This window comes from Mytilus edulis, chromosome 12 (assembly GCF_963676685.1).
Source record: "Mytilus edulis chromosome 12, xbMytEdul2.2, whole genome shotgun sequence".
NCBI lineage: Eukaryota > Metazoa > Mollusca > Bivalvia > Mytilida > Mytilidae > Mytilus > Mytilus edulis.
Genome location: NC_092355.1, coordinates 33,087,234 through 33,108,354, shown reverse-complemented (window position 1 = coordinate 33,108,354; position 21,121 = coordinate 33,087,234). Strand labels below are relative to the sequence as shown.

General features: G+C 32.6%; 1 protein-coding gene across 4 annotated transcripts in view; it reads right to left on the bottom strand.

The window, feature by feature from the left end:
* Positions 1 to 20,451, bottom strand: part of LOC139498296 (echinoidin-like) — a 36,833-nt gene extending 16,382 nt beyond the window's left edge. The window contains exon 1 of one of the 4 annotated variants that reach the window (XM_071286658.1): positions 20,372 to 20,451. Coding sequence is in view for 2 of the 4 variants with exons in the window: in XM_071286663.1 (XP_071142764.1) it covers positions 20,210 to 20,242 (33 nt within the window). In the remaining 2 variants the exon portion in view is untranslated. Of the gene's footprint in view, positions 1 to 703; positions 769 to 20,209; positions 20,279 to 20,371 lie in introns of those variants that run through there. The other 3 variants (XM_071286663.1, XM_071286657.1, XM_071286660.1) reach the window with 3 other exon arrangements.
* Between the last annotated feature and the right edge of the window lie 670 nt (positions 20,452 to 21,121).

Genomic DNA, 21,121 nt, shown 5'->3' with positions numbered 1-21,121 from the left:
TTTTAAAGGAAAATACTTGCAATGAACGTTAAATAAACGTAGCAATGATAATCATGATTATTCAATTATTGTTGAAGAAATTAGGCTGGTTAAGTAAATTTCATATTGCGCACATGCAATCTTTTGACTTGAAATTAATTGGATGCAAACCGCTGAAAAGATTACTTTGAATAGATCTAGTCAACATGTTACCTTAACAGGTACATTTCAGCTGTCCGAACATAGAAAATACTTTTAAAAATCATTATTCTGTAAAAGACCATAATAATAGGATATTCACTATAATAAATTAAATAAATACACTATACTACTCAAATGAATCTGTTTGGCGATTCATCTTGACATCACACGAGGTACACTATACTACTCAAATGAATTTGTTTGGTGATTCATCTTGACATCACATGAGGTACACTATACTACTCAAATTATTCTGTTTGGCGATTCATCTTGACATCACATGAGGTACACTATACTACTCAAATGAATCTGTTTGGGAAATACTATACAATTAAGCATCGAACATCAGAAACAATACTTTAACCTTTCAAAAAAGTTATACGAGCAAATACTCCATTTAAAAGGGCATCATTCCCTTGCACAGACACAACAATAATAATTGACGTGTTCAAAGGATATGTCTACATTACTTTGTATTATTGATGAAAACAACAATGTTAAAACAAATATGTAATTACATTACCTATTATCTGATACAATTCAAATGGTAAAGCGATGAAACAAAGACGTGTATAAACCTTTATGGTGATTAAGCAACGTAAGTAATGAAAACAGCTGTTTACAAAAATCGAACATTGAAAATATTTACATACCCGTATAAAAATTAATGTTGATTAACCAACGTGAGTAATGAAGACAGCTGTTTACAAAAATCGAACATTGAAAATATTTACATAATTTGTTACAAGATTCAAAACTGCATGTTTTTGTCACTGTAATGTTAAACAAAAAGTACATGTACATGTTTATTAGGTCAGTTTTCACGGACTTTGTTTTAAAATTTTAATTTTGTTTTAATTCAAGGAATTTTCCTGTTAAATGATGTAGGGTCAAAAGAGGATATATTTCTACAATTCACATCGGTCAGTGTTATTGATGAGAACAATCGCATGTAACGCTTTGTATAATCAGTATGAATAAAATGAGAGTTTGAAGTACAGTGGAGATCACTTCTAACCGCTCATTAGAACTGTCAGAATATTCTGTCATAGAACTGTTCTAACCTGTCCTAGAACAGTTCTAGCTAGAACAGATCTACCCTAGAACTGTTCTAGGTAGAACTGTCAGGATCAGTTCTAGGTAGAACTGACTAAATCAGTTCTAGGTAGAACTGTCAGGATCAGTTCTAGGGTAGAACTGTCTAAAACTGTTCAAGGTAGAACTGACCAAATCAGTTCTAACCGTAGAACTGTCAGCAGAACTGACTAAATCAGTAAGGACTGTAGAACAGTTCTAAATGACGTCACTGCAGAAAGGGCAATTTAGAATTTAGAAGAAAAAATCAGTTCCAATTACTTTACTATATATAATAGCAGATGTTTCTATATTTTTTACTGATCAAAAGTTACATGTACAAATATCGAAGTGGATAGGAGGTTATCCAACTCATCGGAGAAATATTTTTATGAGATTGCAAATGAAACATCATTGTTTACGTTTCTTCGTTCCCCGTTTTTAACAGTCAGTCTCCTCGTAAATATAACTCTGCATTTAATTCAAGTAAATTTAATCTTAATTTACCTTGTTTGCCTTGGATTTATATTCATGATTTAAGATTCTGTTTTGACAAATGTTCAAACGAAAATTGTACAGTGGATGTCGGAATTATGGGATATCATGAACACAGTGTTGTTAAAAAAAAAACGTTAAACGCAAGAAAACTATGTACATTTGCACTGAGGTCTCAGATTTGCATTATCTCGTTGCCAAACTTATCCATAACGATAATGAATAATATCTGGGAGTCCGGAACGTTAGTAAAATATACTCGATCTGAACATGAATGAAATATTTGCCACTGGACGTAAGGCTACAAACAAAACCAATCATTTTCCTTCTTCAAATTATATTAACCATGTTAACAGTATAGTCAGTATACCTTTCCAAGAAGAGAACTTCTCATACATGTACTTTTCATTTTAAAATAAAGTATATGAATCAGTGATATGAGTTGGATGATGCCGTTAAACAGTTTCGTTAAAAAAAAACCATCATGAACTACTGACTTAAAAAGTCACTTTTTGTGACGGTTCATTATTTAATAATTTATGTTTGGATGTAACGGGTCTTCTGTCACTATTGTGTTAGGCAGCAACCATTTGATTTTCGGGAGGGGGGGGGGGGGGCGGGGGCTATGGTTTTTTTTTCTAGACAAATTTTTTCGCTACAAGTCGAAAACAATTTTTTTCTTTCAATTTTAGCATTACATATAGTGGCAGCTGAGGGTGAAACAACCAATTTTTTTTTCTCAGAATCAAAAACAAATTATTTTTTTCTCCAAAAACTGGTAACAAACTTAGCCCAGAGAACCCCCCCCCCTACCAGAAAATCAAATGGTTGCTGCCTTATCAGCGCCCATAGACATAAATTAGTCATGTGACCGTAATGTCATCAACGTTTTTTCATGGTTTGGCAAGGTTTAAAATGGAATTTAGAATTAAATTATAAGAAATGACTTATCATTTTTTTCTGTCTAATCGAAATAACATAAAAAATGTGGTGCACACTATTAGAAAACCTGCTTCGCACATTTTTACATTAAAAAAAGCAAAATGATCGGTTTTGGCTGATGCAGTCATGTATGGTCAGATTTGGTTGATGCTGTCAAATATGGTCAGTTTTGTTTGATGCAGACACATGTTTTTGTTACATCAGTCAGTCTGAGGTATGAAAACTACTGATGTTTGTTCAATTTCCAATATTGCAGTTATTTATATATACTACAGTAAAAAAAATATAACTGAAGTACTGTGCAACTATATAGACTCACATAAAAAAAGCATATATGGTCAGTTTTGGTTGATGCGGTCAAAAGATTTTATTATACCACTCAGTCTGAAGTATGAAAACTACTGATATTTGTTTACGATTCAATACTTTGAATAAAAAGAGGATATACTGGCACTATAAATTCATGCGAACAAAATTTTGAGGTCATTGTTTTCCAATATTGCTGTAACTTGTATATATTACAGTCCCTCTTGACCTAAAATTATAACTGAATTACTGTAAAATTGAGAATGGAAATGGGGAATGTGTCAAAGAGACAACAACCCGCCCAGCTTTATAGATTTGCAGAAAGAAAGAGCAAATAAGGTCAGTTTAGATAGATGCTGTCAAAAGATTTTATTACACGACTCAGTCTGAAGTATGCAAACTACTGATATATTTGTTTACGATTCAATACTTTGAATAAAAAGAGGACATGTTGGCACTATCAATTCATGCAAACAAAAATTTTAGGTCATTGTTTTCCAATGTTGCTGTAACTTGTATATTACAGTCCCTCATGACCTAAAATTATAACTGAATTACTGTACAGCTATATAGATTTGCAGAAAGAAAGAGCAAATAAGGTCAGTTTAGATTGATGCGGTCAAAAGATTTTATTACACGACTCAGTCCAAAGTATGAAAACTACTGATATTTGTTTACGATTCATTACTTTGAATAAAAAGAGGACACGCTGGCACTATAAATTCATGCGAACAAAATTTTGAGGTCATTGTTATCCAATATTGCTATAACTTGTATATATTACAGTCCCCCTTGACCTAAAATTATAACTGAATTACTGTACAGCTATATAAATTTGCAGAAAGAAAGAGCAAATAAGGTCAGTCTAGATTGATGCGGTCAAATTACACGACTCAGTCTGAAGTATGAAAACTACTGATATTTGTTTACGATTCAATACTTTGAATAAAAAGAGGACATGCTGGCACTATAAATTCAGGCGAACAAAATTTTGAGGTCATTGTTATCCAATATTGCTATAACTTGTATATATTACAGTCCCCCTTGACCTAAAATTATAACTGAATTACTGTACAGCTATATAGATTTGCAGAAAGAAAGAGCAAATAAGGTCAGTCTAGATTGATGCGGTCAAAAGATTTTATTACACGACTCAGTCTGAAGTATGAAAACTACTGATATTTGTTTACGATTCATTACTTTGAATAAAAAGAGGACATGCTGGCACTATAAATTCATGCGAACAAAATTTTGAGGTCATTGTTTTCCAATGTTGCTGTAACTTGTATATTACAGTCCCTCATGACCTAAAATTATATTAACTGAATTACTGTACAGCTATATAGATTTGCAGAAAGAAAGAGCAAATAAGGTCAGTTTAGATTGATGCAGTCAAAAGATTTTATTACACGACTTAGTCTGAAGTATGAAAACTACTGATATTTGTTTACGATTCAATACTTTGAATAAAAAGAGGACATGCTGGCACTATAAATGCATGCGAACAAAATTTTGAGGTCATTGTTATCCAATATTGCTATAACTTGTATATATTACAGTCCCCCTTGACCCAAAATTATAACTGAATTACTGTACAGCTATATAAATTTGCAGAAAGAAAGAGCAAATAAGGTCAGTCTAGATTGATGCGGTCAAAAGATTTTATTACACGACTCAGTCTGAAGTATGAAAACTGCTGATATTTGTTTACGATTCATTACTTTGAATAAAAAGAGGACATGCTGGCACTATAAATTCATGCGAACAAAATTTTTAGGTCATTGTTTTCCAATGTTGCTGTAACTTGTATATTACAGTCCCTCTTGACCTAAAATTATAACTGAATTGCTGTACAGCTATATAGATATGCAGAAAGAAAGATCAAATACAGTCAGTTAAGGTTGATGCGGTCAAGAGATTTTATTACACGACTCAGTCTGAAGTATGAAAACTACTGATATTTGTTTACGATTCAATACTTTGAATAAAAAGAGGACATGCTGGCACTATAAATTCATGCGAACAAAATTTTTAGGTCATTGTTTTCCAATATTGCTGTAACTTGTATATATTACAGTCCTTCTTGACCTAAAATTATAACTGAATTACTGTAAAATTGAGAATGGAAATGGGGAATGTGTCAAAGAGACAACAACCCGCCCAGCTTTATAGATTTGCAGAAAGAAAGAGCAAATATGGTCAGTTTAGATAGATGCTGTCAAAAGATTTTATTACACGACTCAGTCTGAAGTATGCAAACTACTGATATATTTGTTTACGATTCAATACTTTGAATAAAAAGAGGACATGTTGGCACTATCAATTCATGCAAACAAAAATTTTAGGTCATTGTTTTCCAATGTTGCTGTAACTTGTATATTACAGTCCCTCATGACCTAAAATTATAACTGAATTACTGTACAGCTATATAGATTTGCAGAAAGAAAGAGCAAATAAGGTCAGTTTAGATTGATGCGGTCAAAAGATTTTATTACACGACTCAGTCCAAAGTATGAAAACTACTGATATTTGTTTACGATTCATTACTTTGAATACAAAGAGGACATGCTGGCACTATAAATTCATGCGAACAAAATTTTGAGGTCATTGTTATCCAATATTGCTATAACTTGTATATATTACAGTCCCCCTTGATCTAAAATTATAACTGAATTACTGTACAGCTATATAGATTTGCAGAAAGAAAGAGCAAATAAGGTCAGTCTAGATTGATGCGGTCAAATTACACGACTCAGTCTGAAGTATGAAAACTACTGATATTTGTTTACGATTCAATACTTTGAATAAAAAGAGGACATGCTGGCACTATAAATGCATGCGAACAAAATTTTGAGGTCATTGTTATCCAATATTGCTATAACTTGTATATATTACAGTCCCCCTTGACCTAAAATTATAACTGAATTACTGTACAGCTATATAGATTTGCAGAAAGAAAGAGCAAATAAGGTCAGTCTAGATTGATGCGGTCAAAAGATTTTATTACACGACTCAGTCTGAAGTATGAAAACTACTGATATTTGTTTACAATTCATTACTTTGAATAAAAAGAGGACATGCTGGCACTATAAATTCAGGCGAACAAAATTTTGAGGTCATTGTTTTCCAATGTTGCTGTCACTTGTATATTACAGTCTCTCATGACCTAAAATTATATTAACTGAATTACTGTACAGCTATATAGATTTGCAGAAAGAAAGAGCAAATAAGGTCAGTTTAGATTGATGCAGTCAAAAGATTTTATTACACGACTCAGTCTGAAGTATGAAAACTACTGATATTTGTTTACGATTCAATACTTTGAATAAAAAGAGGACATGCTGGCACTATAAATGCATGCGAACAAAATTTTGAGGTCATTGTTATCCAATATTGCTATAACTTGTATATATTACAGTCCCCCTTGACCTAAAATTATAACTGAATTACTGTACAGCTATATAGATTTGCAGAAAGAAAGAGCAAATAAGGTCAGTCTAGATTGATGCGGTCAAAAGATTTTATTACACGACTCAGTCTGAAGTATGAAAACTACTGATATTTGTTTACGATTCATTACTTTGAATAAAAAGAGGACATGCTGGCACTATAAATTCATGCGAACAAAATTTTTAGGTCATTGTTTTCCAATGTTGCTGTAACTTGTATATTACAGTCCCTCTTGACCTAAAATTATAACTGAATTGCTGTACAGCTATATAGATATGCAGAAAGAAAGATCAAATACAGTCAGTTAAGGTTGATGCGGTCAAAAGATTTTATTACACGACTCAGTCTGAAGTATGAAAACTACTGATATTTGTTTACGATTCAATACTTTGAATAAAAAGAGGACATGCTGGCACTATAAATTCATGCGAACAAAATTTTGAGGTCATTGTTTTCCAATATTGCTGTAACTTGTATATATTACAGTCCCTCTTGACCTAAAATTATAACTGAATTACTGTAAAATTGAGAATGGAAATGGGGAATGTGTCAAAGAGACAACAACCCGCCCAGCATATAGATTTGCAGAAAGAAAGAGCAAATAAGGTCAGTTTAGATAGATGCTGTCAAAAGATTTTATTACACGACTCAGTCTGAAGTATGCAAACTACTGATATATTTGTTTACGATTCAATACTTTGAATAAAAAGAGGACATGTTGGCACTATCAATTCATGCAAACAAAAATTTTAGGTCATTGTTTTCCAATGTTGCTGTAACTTGTATATTACAGTCCCTCATGACCTAAAATTATAACTGAATTACTGTACAGCTATATAGATTTGCAGAAAGAAAGAGCAAATAAGGTCAGTTTAGATTGATGCGGTCAAAAGATTTTATTACACGACTCAGTCCAAAGTATGAAAACTACTGATATTTGTTTACGATTCATTACTTTGAATAAAAAGAGGACATGCTGGCACTATAAATTCATGCGAACAAAATTTTGAGGTCATTGTTATCCAATATTGCTATAACTTGTATATATTACAGTCCCCCTTGACCTAAAATTATAACTAAATTACTGTACAGCTATATAGATTTGCAGAAAGAAAGAGCAAATAAGGTCAGTCTAGATTGATGCGGTCAAATTACACGACTCAGTCTGAAGTATGAAAACTACTGATATTTGTTTACGATTCAATACTTTGAATAAAAAGAGGACATGCTGGCACTATAAATGCATGCGAACAAAATTTTGAGGTCATTGTTATCCAATATTGCTATAACTTGTATATATTACAGTCCCCCATGACCTAATATTATAACTGAATTACTGTACAGCTATATAGATTTGCAGAAAGAAAGAGCAAATAAGGTCAGTCTAGATTGATGCGGTCAAAAGATTTTATTACACGACTCAGTCTGAAGTATGAAAACTACTGATATTTGTTTACGATTCATTACTTTGAATAAAAAGAGGACATGCTGGCACTATAAATTCATGCGAACAAAATTTTTAGGTCATTGTTTTCCAATGTTGCTGTAACTTGTAAATTACAGTCCCTCTTGACCTAAAATTATAACTGAATTGCTGTACAGCTATATAGATATGCAGAGAGAAAGATCAAATACAGTCAGTTAAGGTTGATGCGGTCAAAAGATTTTATTACACGACTCAGTCTGAAGTATGAAAACTACTGATATTTGTTTACGATTCAATACTTTGAATAAAAAGAGGACATGCTGGCACTATAAATTCATGCGAACAAAATGTTGAGGTCATTGTTTTCCAATATTGCTGTAACTTGTATATATTACAGTCCCTCTTGACCTAAAATTATAACTGAATTGCTGTACAGCTATATAGATATGCAGAAAGAAAGATCAAATACAGTCAGTTAAGGTTGATGCGGTCAAAAGATTTTATTACACGACTCAGTCTGAAGTATGAAAACTACTGATATTTGTTTACGAGACAATACTTTGAATAAAAAGAGGACATGCTGGCACTATAAATTCATGCGAACAAAATTTTGAGGTCATTGTTTTCCAATATTGCTGTAACTTGTATATATTACAGTCCCTCTTGACCTAAAATTATAACTGAATTACTGTAAAATTGAGAATGGAAATGGGGAATGTGTCAATGAGACAACAACCCGCCCAGCTTTATAGATTTGCAGAAAGAAAGAGCAAATAAGGTCAGTTTAGATAGATGCTGTCAAAAGATTTTATTACACGACTCAGTCTGAAGTATGCAAACTACTGATATATTTGTTTACGATTCAATACTTTGAATAAAAAGAGGACATGTTGGCACTATCAATTCATGCAAACAAAAATTTTAGGTCATTGTTTTCCAATGTTGCTGTAACTTGTATATTACAGTCCCTCATGACCTAAAATTATAACTGAATTACTGTACAGCTATATAGATTTGCAGAAAGAAAGAGCAAATAAGGTCAGTTTAGATTGATGCGGTCAAAAGATTTTATTACACGACTCAGTCCAAAGTATGAAAACTACTGATATTTGTTTACGATTCATTACTTTGAATAAAAAGAGGACATGCTGGCACTATAAATTCATGCGAACAAAATTTTGAGGTCATTGTTATCCAATATTGCTATAACTTGTATATATTACAGTCACCCTTGACCTAAAATTATAACTGAATTACTGTACAGCTATATAGATTTGCAGAAAGAAAGAGCAAATAAGGTCAGTCTAGATTGATGCGGTCAAATTACACGACTCAGTCTGAAGTATGAAAACTACTGATATTTGTTTACGATTCAATACTTTGAATAAAAAGAGGACATGCTGGCACTATAAATGCATGCGAACAAAATTTTGAGGTCATTGTTATCCAATATTGCTATAACTTGTATATATTACAGTCCCCCTTGACCTAAAATTATAACTGAATTACTGTACAGCTATATAGATTTGCAGAAAGAAAGAGCAAATAAGGTCAGTTTAGATTGATGCGGTCAAAAGATTTTATTACACGACTCAGTCTGAAGTATGAAAACTACTGATATTTGTTTACGATTCATTACTTTGAATAAAAAGAGGACATGCTGGCACTATAAATTCATGCGAACAAAATTTTTAGGTCATTGTTTTCCAATGTTGCTGTAACTTGTAAATTACAGTCCCTCTTGACCTAAAATTATAACTGAATTGCTGTACAGCTATATAGATATGCAGAAAGAAAGATCAAATACAGTCAGTTAAGGTTGATGCGGTCAAAAGATGTTATTACACGACTCAGTCTGAAGTATGAAAACTACTGATATTTGTTTACGATTCAATACTTTGAATAAAAAGAGGACATGCTGGCACTATAAATTCATGCGAACAAAATTTTGAGGTCATTGTTTTCCAATATTGCTGTAACTTGTATATATTACAGTCCCTCTTGACCTAAAATTATAACTGAATTACTGTACAGCTATATAGATTTGCAGAAAGAAAGAGCAAATAAGGTCAGTCTAGATTGATGCGGTCAAAAGATTTTATTACACGACTCAGTCTGAAGTATGAAAACTACTGATATTTGTTTACGATTCATTACTTTGAATAAAAAGAGGACATGCTGGCACTATAAATTCATGCGAACAAAATTTTTAGGTCATTGTTTTCCAATGTTGCTGTAACTTGTATATTACAGTCCCTCTTGACCTAAAATTATAACTGAATTGCTGTACAGCTATATAGATATGCAGAAAGAAAGATCAAATACAGTCAGTTGAGATTGATGCGGTCAAAAGATTTTATTACACGACTCAGTCTGAAGTATGAAAACTACTGATATTTGTTTACGATTCAATACATTGAATAAAAAGAGGACATGCTGGCACTATAAATTCATGCGAACAAAATTTTGAGGTATTTGTTTTCCAATATTGCTTTAACTTGTATATATTACAGTCCCTCCTGACCTAAAATTATAACTGAATTACAGCACACTTTTTATGGACGATCAATGCATTTGAATGAGGACAATAAATTTTAGTTGGACCCCCCCCCCCCCCTTTTTTTTAAACTGCTGGAACCGTCCCTGGTGGTTTGGGCCGGAATAACGTATTTCATTAAGGTCAGATAATTTTGTTATGTAAAACGAGTCATCCGTGACTCCCCGAATGACAAATGTAAAATAAATGAAATAATAATGCCCCCCCCCCCCCCCCCCAATATTAACGGCTTAATTAATCAAGGCCGTAGCTACCCTTGAGGCAAGTGAGGCAATTGTCTCACTAAAATTTCGACACTGATTATTTTTTTTTTATACATATATATAAATATAATAGTCATTTGTTGTTCTGTCTCAATCTTGATTTCTATAACTTGTCATCATTCCTTTTAAACTATTCTTCCTGGATATAACTCAGCATCTCAACAGGTGATGTTTCTCAATTACATTAACCTAGTAACGATAATCATCATGGATCTCTAGTTAAAAACAGGCTCTTGCAGAAAAAGGAAAAGCGACACTGACAGTGGCGTAGCTGGGTCATTTTTACGTTTACGCCCGAACCTTGGGGAGGGATATGATGGGGTGCCAACCGCTCAATGTTAAAGCACCTGCTGGTAGTGGATTCGAAAGAAACGAAGCCCCCGAAAGCTATCGAGAATGAGATACCGTAATGATTCCTGTCAGTAAAAAATCATTGAAAGCAACATACTTTTGAATCTAAATGGTTTGTTTGTTTTGGTTAAATTTTGTAATATGTTAACTTATTCATCGTGTTAAACTGGAAGCTAGCCTAATGGTCATTGGTTTTAGAGAAAACGTCCGAACCAATATTACTTTTAAATAAGTTTAAAGGGTGCCATGAGTGAGCATACAATCGACAAAATCACCTTTTATGAACACGAAAAAAATATATTTCTGAGAGGTGCAATAAAAAAAAATTCTGGAAGATTTCTTCCCACAAAAAGTGAATCAAATTATCATTCCTTTAAAGGGATTTAAAAAAATCTAAAATTTTCTTTTGATATTTTTTTCTTGATCTGGAATATTTCACGACAATCTATGAAGGTTTATAAATTGAGCATGTAAAACAATTAATTGCGTAAAGAAGAGTCCGGCTATCTGTCTATCAGAAAAGAACAGAAAAATGAACGAAAACAAATGCTTTCAAAATTTTAGCTTTAGACATTAGTCATAGAAAAAGCTTCTTCGGCATTTTCAGAAAATTCGATGAAGGTTCGACAAGTAATGAATGTAATTGAGAAATAACAAAATGTAAGCCCAAATTGCGACCACTTATTAATTGCAGAAAGAAATACATTTTGTCCTTAAAATGCGGGAAAATTAAACTAAAGATATAATTACATTATTATATTGCTCTTATTACTCTTTTGATCATAAACAGTTTCTGTCCAACTTTCGTAAAATTTCACGGAGAGTCATTCAAAAGACTTTATCCACATTCGGAACCTAAATATTGACGCCGCTTTGTCTCGCTTTTGCGACATAAATCACAGGCTCGACAAAAATACAAACAGCACATAGAATCTGAGCAGATAGTGAATTGCTTTAAATATAAGAAAAGTACGTAGAATTCATAGTAGTTTCAGACTTTTACAAAAGATTCGAACAAATATATTAAATGATCTATTTGAGTAAATTTAGTCCCTTTTTATTCAAAATTACAATTCATTGAAAAAAGAAGCACAATGATGATGTGCTTTTTGACCAGTTTTTCTTATTCTATGTCGATTATTTGTTTTATTTTCTAAATTCAAGTGTACGCCCGGGCGTTTTCACGTAAATGTAGCTACGCGCATGACTGAAGGTAAAGAAGGAATAATTCTAGTAAACTATTTTTGTGAACAGAGTCTGAGTATTGCATATAACTTCATTAGTACAATCCAAAAACGATAAGTAGACTGACAAATCAAGTATACTGGTCTTCGGAAGGGGGCGGTCCTGTCTGCGTATTCATTTCTCCGTTTCAACAGCTTTTGACAAATCAAGTACTGGACATCGCAAGAGGACAGCCCTGTCTGCGTATTCATTTCACGAACTTTAATCTTTCTCTTTACAGATAAATAAAATAATATAAAACATGCATGGATTAGTTTTTATCCATGTTTCTTTAACCTTAAAAATTGAAAGAATATCCCATATTCCAATTTGATATTATTGAGGAATGGTAGAACCTTTAACACAGGATTTCGTCTTTACTTATTCGGGACTACGGAATTTCGTTTCTTTATATTTGGGGTTTCGGAATCGGACACCCCCAACCCCTAAATTTATAGATTCTGGAACTAAAAAATACCACCAACTATTTCCAGAAATAATTGGAAATTTCGGACCTACATGTAAACGTCAAAAACTCCATTCCAATTTCCCCTGTACCCATATCAGATATACTTACTCTATAGATAGAATCATATACCTGTATCTTATCTCATTCTATCCCTAGTTTGTCTACTCTTTGTCAGCATAAAAGCGAGTTTAATATTTTGTAACTGCGACTGTATGATGGTGCTTACAAGAAAGCTTAATTCTTTTTTGCAAACAAAACTGTTACTACCGATGCTGCTAACGAATTACTGATGGAGAAGGAATTGGAAGAAGACATTGATCGTTGTGTTGATGATAATGTGCTACCTTTAGAAACACAGACTGCCCTAAAACGACCGAAAACTTGGAAAAGAGCATGCATGAGTGGCGAGAGATTGTGTGGTCATGCCATGCTCCATGTTCATCGCGATAAGGATATCAGCAGACCAAATTATGATTCTGAAACGATTTGACTGAACCGGCAATAGAAAAATTTGGCAAACTCTACTGAATCGATGTTTGTTCTATGTTCTGGCAGCAGACTCAAATCAGTGATATTTGGATGATTATCTAACATATGAGTTTAAATAAAATTGTTAAAAATTTGGTGTTAGTAAAAGTCTTAAAATATGAAAAAATTATATAAAAAGTGTCCAAATTCAAAACATTATCAAACTCTCTAAAAATGCCTAGAATGCAGGATTTTGCACCATTCATTTCATACCCTCCAAAAAAAATTTTCGCCTCGCTTCGCTCGGCTCAATTATTTAGCCTCACTAAATTAAGATGCCTAGTTACGGCCTTCAATTTATGTTCAAAAAATAAAAGAAAAACAAATAATTTATGTAACACATCAACAAAAGAAAATAACTGAATAACAGGCTCCTGACGTGGAACAGTCACATACATGCATAATATGGCGGGGTTAAAACCGCCAAAATAGCAAAACTCTTTATAATATTAATCGCTATTTTGCCGAAGCCTTTATATTTAGACAAAGAGTTCTTAAATTTAAACCAAATCAATTCTAGCCGTAGAATTTATAAATCAATTTTAGCTGTAGGATTTATAAATCAATTCTAGCCGTAGAATTTATAAATCAATTCTAGTCGTAGAATTTATAAATCAATTCTGGCCGTAGAATTTGTAATCAATTCTGGCCGTAGAATTTATAAATCAATTCTAGCCGTAGAATTTGAAATCAATTCTAACCGTAGAACTGTTCTAGAAGTAGAACTGACCAAAGATTTGGTCAGTTCTAGCTAGAACTGTCTAAAACTGTTCTAGGGTAGAACTGTCAGGATCAGTTCTAGCTAGAACTGTCCAAATCAGTTCTAGGTAGAACTGACCAAATCAGTTCTAGCTAGAACAGTTCTAACCTAGAACTGACTAAAAGGTGTCAGGCTGACAGTTCTACATACTGTTCTAGAACAGTTCTCCTGACAGATTCTGACAGAATTTATGAGAGGTTAGAACTGATCTCCACTGTAGGCCAATAAGACAGCTACATACAGTAATTGTTTTTGCAATAAAACTATATTTTTTTTTATTTAACTTCAAAAACTTTATTTCACAAACAAATTGTGAACACAGCCCCTTATAATACTATACTGACAACATATATTTTTGTAGAGATGACACATATATTCAACTTTTAAAAAAAAATACCCAACCAAGGTAAAATGATGGGCAATACAAACAAATTAAAGAAAATCTAAACAGGTATTAGAAATGAGATTTTTTATCTTTTTTTTTAAATAGTGGTAAAGATTTAATGACTGTTTGAAAACAAACGCTAGTATATCAAAAACATTCTGGAGTTACATTGTAACCTTACTTTTTTTCTTATAGCTAATTCAATAATATCTGGATAACTTATGAAATATTGGTAAATACAAATGTTTAAACATAATCAAAGGAATTGTTCATGTGCATGCATTGTCCTACATGTATCTTAATGAGATCTGTATATATAAGTAAGTAACCAGCGTCTGATACTTATATTTGGGGATGACAAAATTAACCACATGCATGTCGTCGCTGCAAGTCAATATAGTGTTAAAGTATTCAAACTACTTTTCATACGAAACATATACTACACGGGTAACATTTTAACAACATTAGAAATGTACCGGGTAATGTCATGCCTTTGATATACCAATGTGAACGTCATAGATCGCAACTACTAACGCCGTGCTTTGAATATACCACTGTGAACGGTATAGAGCACATCTACTTAAGCCGTGCTTTTGATATACCACTGTGAACGATATAGATCACAACATCTAACGGCGTGCCTTTGATATAACACTGTTAAAACATCAAAGAGCACAACACCTAATGGCGTGTATTTGATATACCACTGTGAACTACAGGATACTTAGTGGGTCATATTCTTAGTACTTTATGAATGTACCGCAATAATTAGTATATGTTAAGATAAAAAGAAATGATTTCGGTAAGTGTTCATAATAAATAATAACCTTATAACACCTAGTTTTATAGCGGATATTTGAAATTCATTTTTTATGCCCCACCTACGATAGTAGAGGGGCATTATGTTTTGTGGTCTGTGCGTCCGTTCGTCCGTCCGTGCGTCCTTCCGTGCGTCCGTCCGTTCGTCCGTTCGTTCGTCCGTCTGTCCCGCTTCAGGTTAAAGTTTTTGGTCGAGGTAGTTTTTGATGAAGTTGAAGTCCAATCGACTTCAAACTTGGTACACATGTTCCCTATGATATGATCTTTCTAATTTTAATGCCAAATTAGAGATTTTACCCCAATTTCACGGTCCACTGAACATAGAAAATGATAGTGCGAGTGGGGCATTCGTGTACTGAGGACACATTCTTGTTTTTCAAATAATCACACGATGTCCTTGACCTTTCATGCATGGAGTTATGTAACGTAAATCCTCATATTACGTTTTAACTTGATAAGGGAGACACAGATGCACGTTTTTTAAAAAGATATTGTCCTGAGAGGGGAGTTACTAAATTTTGAAACTTGCATGATACCTCGAACCTGGATTATCATTTAAAATATTCAAGAGAGGTTTTCTGAATTTTATTGATTAACCGTGTGGATGGCTAATCTCAGCAACTATTTAGTAATCCTCACATGTATAATACATATGTTTTACAATATTTTCTTCACTGTTTTAGTGAAATATCAATTGCAGTTCATCCATGTGTTTTTTCAAAGGTTGTTTATCATCGATTGCGATTATCATCATTGATTTTCAAAACTTATTATTTTTTTACAACAAACTAAATGAACCGTTTAAATCTTACCATTTAATTTTGATCATACAAATTTTAATGAAAATGCTATTATTCAGTTTGTCTATAAACGAAATGTAACATTAAATTATTTTCACTTGTAAATGCATATTTCACTTAAAATGAAAAAAAAAGGTGTAGGTAGATGTTGTACTTTAGTCACGCATTACATCATTGTTAAACATGTGTTGTTTATCATACAACGTTCGATTAATTATGCAGAATCAATGATGTCTATTCTAGACCAGGAAGTTTTGCTAGTAATTTACATTGTAGACAATTATAAATTCATAAACAAATAACGATGTCTAGAATGTGCAATGTATTGTAAGCTTGATTTCACAAAGGAAGGGCTTCCAAAAAATATTTCAGCAAGCTGGACATCACGATTTCAATCCTTCAAGACTAAGTGTCAAAGGCAATTATTGTTATCAGTTGGCTATCATATAACTAATGATTGCTATTAAGAAACGATATTAAACTTTAATTTGATAAAACATTTGATGTTCTAACGTAAAATGTTAAATTAACAGTGCATCATTCAAAGAGTGTAACATCACTGTACAGATATCTGCCTTAAATTCTATATTTACTAGAACACACCCGCGAAATCGCAGGGCATATACAGCTTGTGGACTGTTGTAGGATGATTTTTTGTAAAAGATATTATGTATGGAGAATTTCATAAAAGATATCAAAAGCCCTCTCCCTTTTTCCAGAGTCCGATATTTGTTTCCTTTCCGTTAAATTCAATTATTTCTCTTGTGACTGGCCTAAGACCATAATTATTCTTCTCCTTTGTTACAATGCTTCTTTTGGTAAAAGTTAAATCAAATTAACAATTTGCACCGTTTCAAACCACAGGGACTCGGTTAGCAGATTAAAATTTTGTTAATCAAATGTTTTTGATATTTTTTTTTTAGTATTTCAGTATACGGATATGGATAGTAAAGTGCACATTGCTAGAAAACACAGAAATATCGATTGCATCGTCAATAAAGTAATACAAATAGACAGGAAATACTAAAAAAAAGTATAAAAAAAACATTGATTAACAAAATGTTAATCTGCTAACCGAGTCCCTGTGTTTCAAACATGAAGTAAATGTAACTGCTTTTATATAGACCATTATTAGTCTATAAAATATGCATCTAGGACAATCCATCAGTTTTTTCTTTTCTTTTGAGAGCCTTATTAACATGCCAATGGTTGGATATGAGTCATGTATTTATAAATGACAAAGGCTAATTTGAGGGGTGGTCGGAGGGGTCATGATCCCGAAATCCCGGGCTTAAAACCATAAAATCGCGAGAAACAGAATTTAAAGAAATGCATATCCCGAAATCCCGAAAAATATATTCCCGGATCCCGTAAGGATCAATCCCCAAATCCCGAGCTTAAAACAACCGATCCCGACGCCCCGAAAAAGGTCCTTCCTACTTCTAATCTCTACCTTTCTTTCATTTTTGCCAAATCACTATTTTCCCTTTCAACAATAAATTTGTATGCCCCATTTATGGCCATTTTGTTTTCTAGTCTGTACGTCCGTTCGTTTGTTCTTCATTCCGTCCGTGTCTGTCCCGCTTTAGGTTAAAGTTTTTGGTCGAGGTATAGCTGAAATTGAGCATGTTTTTCTTATTTTAATATATATGCAAGTGGTATGACCCCTTAATTAGTAAACATTTCAAAGAAAACAGTAGACAGAATCAGGGCCGACTTTCTATACTAATATACTAACATAGAAATTCTCTGACAGAATACAGAGAGTATCTATATATTAAAGTAGTATAATCGTAGTTTACATGTAGATAAACGCGAAAAATAATTGTCTTCTCTAAGGATGTATAATAGTTGTGGTTCTTGCGATCTAAACACCATGATATGAGACGCGAAAAATAATTGTCCTCTCTAAGGAGGTATAAAAGTTGTGATTCTCGCGATCTAAACACTATGATATGGAAAACGCTCTGAAAAGGCTTATTTGTTTTCATTTTTTGTTATCCATCATACGATTGGTTGTACTTGTGTCAACTGTTTTACTTATTTTAATATATATACAACTGGTATATGACCCCTTAAATAGTAAACATTTCAAAGAAAACAGTAGACAGAATACAGAGAATCTCTATATATTAAAGTAGTATAATTTAGTTTACATGTAAATAAACGCGAAACATAAATGTCCTCTATAAGCAGCCATACTTTTCTGTCTGTGTGTGACAAGAAAACTTTCTGTAGACTGATAACATTAGGATGCTTTAACTCATAAGGAGGTATAATAGTTGTGGTTCTTGCGATCTAAACACCATAATATGGAGATCGCTCTGATTGGCTTATTTATTTTTCATTTTTGTTGTCTATCATACGATTGGATGTGTTTGTGCATCTTTCAAACCGGAAGTCTTATCTATGACTTAAAGTGTGTCCAATGACGGAATCATATCCGGACTTCTTTTTTGTTGTTTTTCTCCCAAAATAACTCAATCTGAATAACCATAAGAATGGATGACAAATGCAACTATGCATTTTACCTATAGGACACAGAGGCATGATGATTGATTTATCGTGGAAGGAAGAGAAGCGACACACAAAATGAGGTCTTCTCGTTTAATAATATAGATCCAAAATGATATTGTCGAAAAAGCGCATTTTTTTAATACTGGATGTTCACTTGACAATAGTGAAAACAGGACCAGAAATTAATTCGTGAAATCTGTGTACGTTTACAAAGCACGATTGAGTATAAATAGTTCAATCCAAGTGATTTTTTTAAAAGAAAATACTTGAAATGAACGTTAAATAAACGTAGCAATGATAATCAGGTACATTTCAGCTGTCCGACATAGAAAATACTTTTAAAAATCATTATTCTGTATAAGACCATAATAATAGATTATTCAATATAATAAATTAAATAACACATAGCTGAGAGGGGCTTAGAGCATATTGTACCTATCGAAAAAGCATTGTGGCTTCGCCGCGGTTGACAATGTTTTCTCGGGGTATCAATCTGCTCTATCACCCTCTCAGCTATGTGTTATTTATATAATGTGGGATAGTTGAATTTAATTTTAGTAAAAAAGGTGAAGACTTGGAATGTGTCAAACGTCTGATGGGATCACTAAACTTTTTAAGTTTTTACAAAATTGATTTTATGATATTTTACCTTCTTTTATGATTGAAAAGTAAATTAAATCAAGGAAAAGAATGTATTGATTTGTTTGTTATAAAAAAAATGCATCGTATACTCATAAATCAGGATATTTATAGCCGATTATACGGCTATATTATCAGAGCTACATGTAGTTTTAATTTAAAAAAAAACAAAAACAGAATAACAGATAACTGTTAGAAAGCGGAAAGACATTCTTCAAACTAAATATCAGACTTGGACCTAAAATATAAAATCTGAATTAAAGTATCGGGAGTTTTTTGTTCGTTGGAAACATTTCTAGCCTTCAATAGAGATGTATCATTCGTAGAAATTCTATCAATTTTAAGGCGAATAACGAGATTGTGAGGTACACTATGATACTCAAATTAATCTGTTTGGCGATTCATCTTGACATCACATGAGGTACACTATATTACTCAAATGAATATGTTTGGCGATTCATCTTGACATCACATGAGGTACACTATAATACTAAAATGAATCTGTTTGGCGATTCATCTTGACATCACATGAGGTACACTATAATACGCAAATGAATCTGTTTGGCGATTCATCCTGACATCACATGGGTATACTATAATATTCAAATGAATCTGTTTGGCGATTTATCTTGACATCACATGAGGTACACTATACTACTCAGATGAATCTGTTTGGCGATTCATCTTGACATCACATGAGGTACACTATAATACTCAAATGAATCTATTTGGCGATTCATCTTGAAATCACACGAGGTACACTATACTACTAAAATGAATCTGTTTGGCGATTCATCTTGACATCACATGAGGTACACTATAATACTCAAAGAATCTATTTGGCGATTCATCTTGAAATCACACGAGGTACACTATACTACTAAAATGAATCTGTTTGGCGATTCATCTTTACATCACATGAGGTACACTATACTACTCAAATGAATCTGTTTGGCAATTCATCTTGACATCACATGGGTATACTGTACAATTAAGCATCGAACATCAGAAACAATACTTTAACCTTTCCAAAAAGTTGTACAAGCAAATACTTCATTTAAAAGGGCATCATACGTTTGCACAGACACAACAAGAATGATTGATGTGTTCAAAGGATATGTCTACATTACATTGTATTATTGATAAAAACAACAATGTTGAAAAAAAATATATGTAATTACATTACCTATTCTCTGGTACAATTCAAATGGTAAAGCGATGAAATACAATAGTGTAATGAAGACGTGTATAAAAATTTATGTTGATTAACCAACGTAAGTAATGAAGACAGCTGTTTACAAAAATCGAACATTGAATATATTTACATAATTTGTTACAAGATTCAAAAGTGCATGCTTTTTGTCACTGTAATGTTAAACTAAAAGTACATGTACATGTTTACAAGGTCCGTATTCACGGAAGTTGTTTTAAAATTTGAATTTTGTTTTAATTCAAGGAATGTTCCACCTGCTAAATAATGCAGGGTCAAAACAGGATGTATTCCTACGATTCACATCGGTCAGTTTTATTGATGAGGACAATCGCATGTGACGCTTTTTATAATCAGTATGAATAAAATGAGAGTTGGAAGCAGGCCAATAAGACAGCTACCCACAGTAATCGTTATTGCAATAAAACTATACTTTGCTTTTTTTTTTATTTAACTTCAAATACTTTATTTCACTAAAAGTTGTTAACACAGCCCCTTACAATAGTGTACTGACAACAGATATTTTTGTAGAAGTGACACCTATATTCAACTTTAAAAAAAGAATACCCAAACCAAGGTGAAATGATGGGCAATACAAACAAATTAAAGTTGAAGTTTCAAACAAAATCTAAACATGTATTAGAAATTAGATTTTTATCATTTTTTTAAATAGTGGTAAAGATTTAATGACTGTTTGAAAAAAGAGCTAGTATATCAAAAACATTC